Source organism: Giraffa tippelskirchi, chromosome 5 (assembly GCF_054371585.1).
Source record: "Giraffa tippelskirchi isolate mGirTip1 chromosome 5, T2T-mGirTip1v1.2.pri, whole genome shotgun sequence".
Lineage (NCBI taxonomy): Eukaryota > Metazoa > Chordata > Mammalia > Artiodactyla > Giraffidae > Giraffa > Giraffa tippelskirchi.
In genome coordinates, this window is record NC_137279.1 from 132225147 (window position 1) to 132234126 (window position 8980).

Genomic DNA, 8980 nt, shown 5'->3' on the forward strand with positions numbered 1-8980 from the left:
ATCTAGCAGTTGTATACAGTCTATAAACAAAAACAGAATGAGACTGAAGAGGTAGAGGTGGAATATCAAGATATTGTAATCCAATCCACATGATAATGAGAGTCCAAACTTAGTGGCAAAGTGATGAATGAATTCACTTTACATAAGTAGAAGAATCAACTGAATAGGCTGAGACAGCAGTCAAGTAAAGTGACCAGTAGATTTTTTTAGTTCGGTCAACCAGGGGAAGAATGATCACCTTTAGAGATACAGAGAAGTCAGATGTAGTATCTGGTCACAGAATTAGTCATAGACATCATTTATTTATTATACATTTGTTTATGCAAGCATATATTAACTATAAGCCATATGTCAGGTGCTAGGGACAGAAAATTGAGTAAGATTTAATTCTTGTTCTGAAACTGAGAGATACACATTTAATTTAACAATTGGATACACATACAATTTAACATTTGGATGTGTATTGATACATACTTGCCATATTGGATAATATATTCAATTACAAGAGTTGCCAAATAGGAAGCAGGCTAATTTGCCAATGGATCAAAATGCTACATGATCAATCAGTGAATTTCCTTATTTATCAAAAATGTACCTTAAGTTATAAAGTTTTCTGGATTATATGATATAAATATATTTATACATTCAACAAATACATTTTTCTTAGTGGAATTTTAAGGAGTGCTCAATTTGTCAAGAAGTTTTTCAGGCAGACCATCAATAAATTTAACTACAATGAAAATTAATTTTTTCATCAAAAGATACCACAGAAATGACAAGAACTGTATTTAGTATTCTAGATCTGTAAATACCAATAAATTCTGCAAGAGAAGACTATTTTCTATTTATATTCAATATTAAATCTGATCAACTACAGCACTTTATTGACAAGCTATGCATATAACTGAATAACCAATTCAGGAAAATGTAAATCAAGACCATGATAAAATCGCATTTTTCACTTTCCTCATTCGCAAAACATTAAGACAATACCAAATATCAGAGAAGATGGATAAGAAAAGGATCTTTTATCTATTATATGCTGACATGAATATAAATTGGCACAACCACACTGGAAGCTGGGCATTACCTTGTGAAGTAATAATTCTACATGTTGGAGTATAATTAATAGAAATTCATATATATGCAAGAAGAAAATATGCACAGAACATCCATCATTGTTCACAATTACAAAAACCATAAAATAAATGCCCAATAAGGAAGAATCAGTGGATAAATATCCAAATATCCCATAAGGGGAGAGTTGAATATTTTACTCAATGAAATGTTACACAGCAAATACAGTATGGTTAAATCAGCAATGTAAGTGAAAAATCAAGTTTAGAGAGACTATAAACAACTACAATAAGAGATACAACTTTTAGAATTATATATCCAAGAAAACTGAATTCAAAGAAAGAGAATGAACATAGAAATCAACATGATGGTTACTCTGGATGACAAGAAGGTGGAGGCAGGGGAATGGAATAAAGAAAAACCACGTGTAGGTTAAGATCCTAGCTTTGTGCGGGAGTTAGGGAGTGTGTAGTGATTCCTGAGTGTTTATTACAATATATACAGATGGATAATGCTTAATCCAAATCAGTGCACCTATGGTTTAATAAAAAAAAAAAGAAAATCTGAAAATTTAATGAAACTTGTTCAATGAAAATTCTGAAATAGACAAAAGAAGCACCCCCTTAGAGAATTACTACACAAACAACTATAGCAAAGGGAAAACAATATGATTAATTGTAAAATACATAATTTCAGCACACATATTGGGTTGTAAGTATATTTTCTGTAATCTAAAATAAATCTTCAATTCTATAATAACAACATTCCAATAAATTAAGATGGTTGTAAGCCAGGGCAAGTAAAGCTCCAACCAATTATAAAAGCTAAACATTGCCAAGTTTCTAAAATAGACAAATACTTATAATAATGGTATATATTATGTAATTCTTATCTATTAGTTCATCTCTACAACATGACATCAACATTTAGATGTTGATGTCTAAACGATGTTACCTTCAGATCTAAGGTATTTACTATCATCACCAAATACACTCCTCAGGCTTTCCTGTTCTTCATTTTTAACAGATAATAGTTATGTATATACTGTTACAAAAATTTAATGTTTCTGAGATTGTGAAAAACTAAATGTGACAACAGAGCTAGCTTCAAATAATATTTCATTAGATAAAATTAAGGGAATCTAGACATGTATCAAAACAAATGTTCTCTATTTCTGCTTTTGTACATTAGAAGCTTACTTTTCCATTAGTATATTTTTTTCCAGTCAAGATTTTATATATCTTTTTAAAGCTTTTAACTAGTTTTGACTTTCTTTGTTGCCAAGTTTGAACTCTGCTGTATATAACCATATTAAATGTCACATGATTTTGTCATACTCTAGAGTAAAATAGGTTTCTGAAAAACAGCAGACACTTGACAATTGTTTAACGTAGTACACAATACTAGAAAATGATGCAAAATTAACTACTCTATTCACATGTCATATGTGCATCTGGAAGTAACGTTATTTTAAATGATATTCATCTCTACAAACTACCACTCCACTCTTCCCATTTGTTTAAAAGTTGAAACAGAGGAACTACCTGATAAAAGGCATGAAAACTTACTGTTGCCAAATTTAAAAAGCAGAGAGGAGAGCCCAAGGAATCAGATGCAAATCCCTGGGGCCAAAAGAAAATACCTGGAATGTGCCCTTACCTTTCCCTATTCAGCACTGATCACAGGACTTCCCTGGTGACTCCGTGGATAAGAATCCACCTGCCAATGAAGGGGATGTGGGTTGGATCCCTGGTCTGTGAAGATCCCACATGGTGTGGAGCGACTAAGCCCATGGACCACAACTACTGAGCCCACGTGCTGCAACTACTGAAGCCTGTGCACCTGGAGTCTGTGCTTCACACACAATGCCTCCACTCACAGCAACTAGAGAAAGCTCTCACAAAGCAATGAAGACCCAGCACAGCCAAAAATAAATACATAAAAACTTTAAAAAAATTTTTAAATATATTGATCATTTGTGAATGCTGCTGCTAAGTCGCTTCAGTCGTGTCGGACTCTGTGCGATCCCATGGACGGCAGTCCACCAGGCTCCGCCGTCCCTAGGATTCTCCAGGCAAGAATACTGGAGTGGGTTGCCATTTCCTTCTCCAGTGCATGAAAGGGAAAAGTGAAAGTGAAGTCACTCAGTCATGTCTGACTCTTAGCGACCCCATGGACTGTAGCCTACCAGGCTCCTCCATCCATGGGATTTTCCAGACAAGAGTACTGGAGTGGGGTGCCATTGCCTTCTCCGCATTTGTGAATAGTAGGAGCTATAAGGAGACTAGAACTAATCTCTACTGTACTAATTAGACAAGATAAGAAAACATGACCATTTTAGACCTATCATTTTATAATACTAGTTTCAGCACAAAGACTTACTCAAAATCAAAATATTTTGAGACAAAAACAGTCAATAAAACTAATTAGATCCATTTATCGAGAACTAGTGGCAATTTTTAACTTATAGTTTTTTCTGTCTTAAAACTCTATGAACCTCATTTCTCTGTAAATTTCTAGTAAGTAATATATGATATAGAAGGAAGAAAAAATATCAAACCAGTATGTTGTATACCTTAAAATTACACATAGTATGTCAAATATCTCTCCCTCTGTCTCTTTTTTTAATAAAAGGGAGGAAAAAGAGGAAATGAACTCAAATGCCCTGGGACTCATAAGTTTGAAAAGTTTGTCAGTTAACTGACTGATAGAACTGAGACTATGAGCACATTTTATTTTCTTTGTGCTTTTCTGCATTTTCCTGATTTTCTAGAATAAACCTGTATTACACTGATAACTTTAAAAAAAACTGTAAAAGTTGTCTTACCCATGTGCCTACGTTCTCATACTATATTCCTCCAACTCACGCTAAAGTCTTAATCCTCACAACACAGACACCATCTACTTTTCAGTATCACTGCAAAATTAGATGTCACCTCCTAATTTCCCATCAAATGGGTAAAATAAGAGGGTGCTGTATGTAGATTTAACATAACTAGTGCAGAAATCCTTTTGAACTTTTTAAGGGAATATTCTGGGGACAAGGGATTAGCTATGTAAATTAAAGAAAACTAAGTAATCATAAGCAACTTTTAATAGTCAAGACATTTCTCATCCTAGGTGACAAACTGAGCCTTTGCACCAATGTACTGAGTACTTCCTCAGTGCCAAACGCATAGCCTGGTTACATAGCTTAAATTTTTTAAAGCAAAGTTTATCTTATGGACAGTCTACAGAGAAATATGAAATCTTTTGGAAAATTTTGAGCAAACATTTGACAACTTTCATCAGAAACAGTAATTGTTAAATGAAGAAAACGTGCAAAAAAGGTTATTTGTACTGTTATTCTTTATAGAATGTTACACCTTATTTGCAGTAATAAAGTGCTGTTAAATGACCTAACTAAATGTGGAAATCACTTTTCCTTGTTATAGAGGAACCTAACAAAGAGAAGTTTATATTAAAGTTAGCTTTGTTTAACTATATTCTTGGCCAATTTTTAGAAAGTTCACATATTTACAACATCAGAATATAAAACATTTATTTATGGGTCCACATATTACAAATGGTATAGTGGGAAAGATATAAATCCAAACTCAAACTCAAGACTTACAGTGTGAACATGAATGTCTTACTATTTCTGAACTTAGTTTCCTGATCTGTAAAATGGAAATAACAACATTAACTTTATTGGATTGTTTTCAAGATTATATGAAGTACAGGGTACCAAGGACAACGTTTGACGTTGTGCAGATAATCAAGAAATGTGTTTGTACTTTCCTGTAGAAAGTGAAAGCTATATTCTGTCATCTTTATGCCCTCTGATACACCTTTGGTAGCTACTCAATAAATGTTCTTGAAATGAATCCCTGTAATTTAAGACTAATTAACTCAACCTTCCACTTTAGCAAGTCACCTCTACCTAAACAAATTCTGCTGAGAAGGGAATTTAAGATTCCCAACACTTTAACCATTCTGATGAAGATGAAATTCCAATAATCAACCAGGTAATTTTATTAGCATGCTACTCAATACTTGGAGTCTGCACTCTACAAAATTAGTCATAGCCAACATTTCATTTTGAGATTCTTTATATAGTTTTCATTAATTCAGTGTTCATGGTATTAAACTTTAATTTCTTTGGCTTCACAAAAGTATCTCACTAATTTTCCCACTACACTTCAAATAAAAAACAAGAGAACAGGACATAAGTTAATTATAAGAGATAATTAATTAGAAATTGCCAACCAAGTTTATATTTTTTAGCAGCCTATTTTTGTTTTTACCACAGCAAATATTCTTCCTTACATATCAAAGCCTCTAGCCATCAAAGTTTGTGTATACTTTATTAATGATTCCTTGCTGAATAAGCCTCCTAAATGACTAACAAGAGTGAGAAACATTACACTATACAGAAATATTACAGTAATTAACAAGACTGGTTTCAGGTTTTGCCTTTTCATAACCAAAAGTTATTGGTTCCATGTCAAGTAGTAAAGTATTTCAAATTCTTCAATATAATTTGAAAAATAAATTTTTAAATGTTGGATATATAATATTTCTAAATAAATATTAATTTCATTAAAAGAGGCTGTAACATGTAACTTTCAGTGAGATAACATAAGGGAAAGTAACAGTTTTCAACTAAACAATTTAAGAATTTGCTACACAAATTACTATTTAAATACTTAAAATCTGTACAGCAGAAAATCATTAAGAACCTCACATTAAACAACTTTTCAATTTAAATAAATTCAACCAACTTAGAAGGTTTTTAAAAATTGGTTCTCCAAACAAGTTTGATAAGTACTTGGTTACTATATTCTAGTTTCATAACCCAATGAAATAATAGAATGTCTGAACAGATGCCTAATACTTGTGAAGCAAGTTTTATCATGGTTTATCTTGAGTGCTGATATAAATACTATTCTCAATTATTTTAATAAACATGATAAAGTTCAAATGCAATAACCTTTATTAGAACTAGGAGTCAAGTATACCAAGAAAAATGCCCTGGATATACATGACAACCTATCAGTAATACTTAATAGAAACTTTCTTTTTTTGGAGGGACTTATATTTTAGTTTACTTAAAAGTTTAGTTTTAGACTGGATGTTCCCCTAGTTTGGTCCCATTTTTAAAATACTCATGTTTAAATATTCCTATTTATTTAACATGCTTCCTTGTTACTGTAAAAAACGGTCTTATCAAAAGTTCCTAAATCTTATACTTTAATATAGATGAAAATATATTTTCACATTCAGTGCCAAAGTAACAATCTTTTATGTCAACTTTTTATAAATACAAATAAGGATACCAAATACTTTATGATTCTGAAGCCACTCTACTCAAAGAAAATTCTCCTGTCATTTTCAAGGTTTTTTTCAGTCATTAGTATGCTTTTCATATTTCAAGACTAGATAATGGAAAGCATTTCCAATGTGCCTCAAACTTCACTTCAAAAGCTCACGTAAAGTAATAAAACAAATTCCATTCATTTAGCAAACCGGTATGCTGTAAGACCTCCTTAGAAAAAGCTAAGAGTAATTAAAACACTATACAGCAACATGTTCAATATGAAATTCAGCTGTGCGTTTCTAAAGGAGTCCAAATTCACAAACATGCATTGATACATCTTATTGAAATTTCTATTTTTATGGAGGAAATATCAAGTATTACAACAGCGCCGTCAAGCTTACATCTAAATGCACAAGAAACCAACTAATACAGGATTTTACCGAAAAATATACTTAAACAGCAAAAAATGTAGAAGCAACTGAATTTTGAAATCAAGAATCAATCCTCCAGGGTGCCTAGATTAAGCCTTCTCAAAAAAATTAACTGCCCAGCACACACACACAAAAATCAATGTAAGGGGGCTATTTTTTTCTTCTCTTAATTTCCATCTCAATCTTCGAGTAGCTAGAAAAAGACTATATTTAAACAAACCAAAGTAAGTTTAAGTCAGAGAACAAGCATGAAACTTTAATCCAGATGTAAACATCTCTGGTACACTCCAAAGTAAAAAAATAAACTCTACAAGGTAGCGCACATCATAGAGATCTAAAAACAAAAATCATGCCCACATCATCAAATATTTAGCTAGAAAATGGAAAGAATAATATTGCTACTCAACGTGGACTTAACTAATTAAGGGATCTATTTTGTTCTCATCTTCTGCAAGCATGTGGTGCCCAACATTTTCCCTGAGTCGACTGCTTTGCCCTTTGTAAACAACTTCTGTAGCTCTTTTTCTGGTATTAAAACAGGAGGGAAGATGAAAGCCTGAAAAGCATCAGCATCTGGGCTTCCGGATCTGAGCAGGAGAGTTGTTGAGAAGGGGACCTGTATCTATTCTTAAAAAAAAAAAAAGAGTAGCCCGCAAGATAAAAGAAAGAAAATCTAGTCACCTGAAGAGGACTGGTGAAGTGAAGCAAGCATTTGGTGAGATACTCCCCCCCCTTCTTTCTTTTTTTTTTTCCTTAAAAAAAGAAAAAAAAAACTTGTCTGGGGGCTGGAAGTTATGGGGGCGCTCTTTGTGCGGAGTCGGAGGGGAAGGGGAGGGACGAGAAAACAGCTTGGGAGTCATTCAAAGGAGTTTAAGGAGCGGTGTACGAGGGAAAGGCGGGGCGGGGCCCGGCCAGGGGGAGGGAGGGGGCGCCAGGGGTGTCCGCGGGCGGCTCTGACACTAAGAAGGGGGCAGCGGGCTGGCCGCCCCCGCACCGGGTGAGAGCGGAATTCGGCCGCAAGATGGGGTCCCTCTGGTGGGTAGAGTCAAATTAAAGCGGTGGCAGGCCAGGGCTCCGGCGGGGCCAGAGGCTCTGGCTTCAGAAGGAAGCGGCTCCCGAGTGACATCCCCGAGTTTCCGTACTTAGCGGGCTAGGGGCGCGGCGGCCACAAGGCTCCCCACGACCCCCTACCCGGAGCCAGACCCTCTCTCTCCCTCCCTCTCTCCCCCGCCACCGCCTCGCGCCCGGGCCGCGGCCCTTACCTGCAGCTCGGTGAGCAGAATTTCCCCCCGTTCGGGGTTGGACGCCATTGCGATCCGCTCTGGACTCCGCACCTGGACGCAGCCGCTGCCGGCGAAGGGAGAAGGCGGGACGGGATCCGGGGTGGGGGGTGACGAGCGGGGAGAGAAAGAAAAAACCTAGGGATTCATGGAGGCGCAGCCCCTGCTGGAGGCGCGGCTTATTTCGCCGGGTTCATGGAGAGCGGCGGGGAGCGAGGGCACTCTTAGCGGGCTCCCCCTCGCCGCCCGCCGCCGCCGCCGCCGCCGCCGCCGCTCGCCCGCCGGTCTGCGCCGGACTCCCTTGCTCAGTCGCTGCCTCTGAGCGACGCCAAGAGCCGCCTTGAGCCTCTCGGTGCAGGGCGGTACGGCCGCGGCGGCAGCTCCTCCTGTCGCACCATTTGGCTGTCACCTTGTCGCAAAAGCGGCCTCACTTGGCGGCAGCCAGGTCACGTGACGGCCACGGCCACCGCCTCCCGCCGGGCTGGGAAGGTGGGGCATAGGGGACCCCAAGGGCGGGATGGCTTCCGACGCGACTCTGCGGCGGGGACTGTCATTGGACCCCGTCGGGGTGAAAAGGAGGGGAACGGACTTGGGCTCGCGTCTCCTGGGAAGCGAGAAGTGGAAAAAGAAAACACACACCCGCTTTCCTTCTGCGTTTAACGGCCCTGCCGAGAACGCTGGAAGTCGGGAGCCTACTCCTTTGCTTTTCGCCAGGCCCCTTTCTCTTTTCTAGCCAAGTTTAGGCCTAACGCAAAGGGACCCCTTTCTAACCTCCACAACCCAAAAAGTTTCGAGACTCAAACCTTACAGATTATTCCGCAACCCAAACGATTAATCTTGCGTTTTGCTCTCTCTCCGGCTTTGCGCCGCTCCGCGACCAGTAAAGTGCTCAG

At 37.6% G+C, this 8980-nt stretch overlaps 1 protein-coding gene across 7 annotated transcripts in view; it reads right to left on the reverse strand.

Moving 5' to 3' along the window:
- Window positions 1–8494, reverse strand: part of PKN2 (protein kinase N2) — a 137141-nt gene extending 128647 nt beyond the window's left edge. For 4 of the 7 annotated variants that reach the window (XM_081495538.1, XM_081495533.1, XM_081495532.1 and 1 more), the window contains exon 1: window positions 8070–8494. Coding sequence is in view for 3 of the 7 variants with exons in the window: in XM_081495533.1 (XP_081351659.1) it covers window positions 8070–8117 (48 nt within the window). In the remaining 4 variants the exon portion in view is untranslated. Of the gene's footprint in view, window positions 1–7225; window positions 7435–7488; window positions 7560–8069 lie in introns of all 7 variants that reach the window. The other 3 variants (XM_081495541.1, XM_081495535.1, XM_081495536.1) reach the window with 2 other exon arrangements.
- Window positions 8495–8980: the final 486 nt, after the last annotated feature.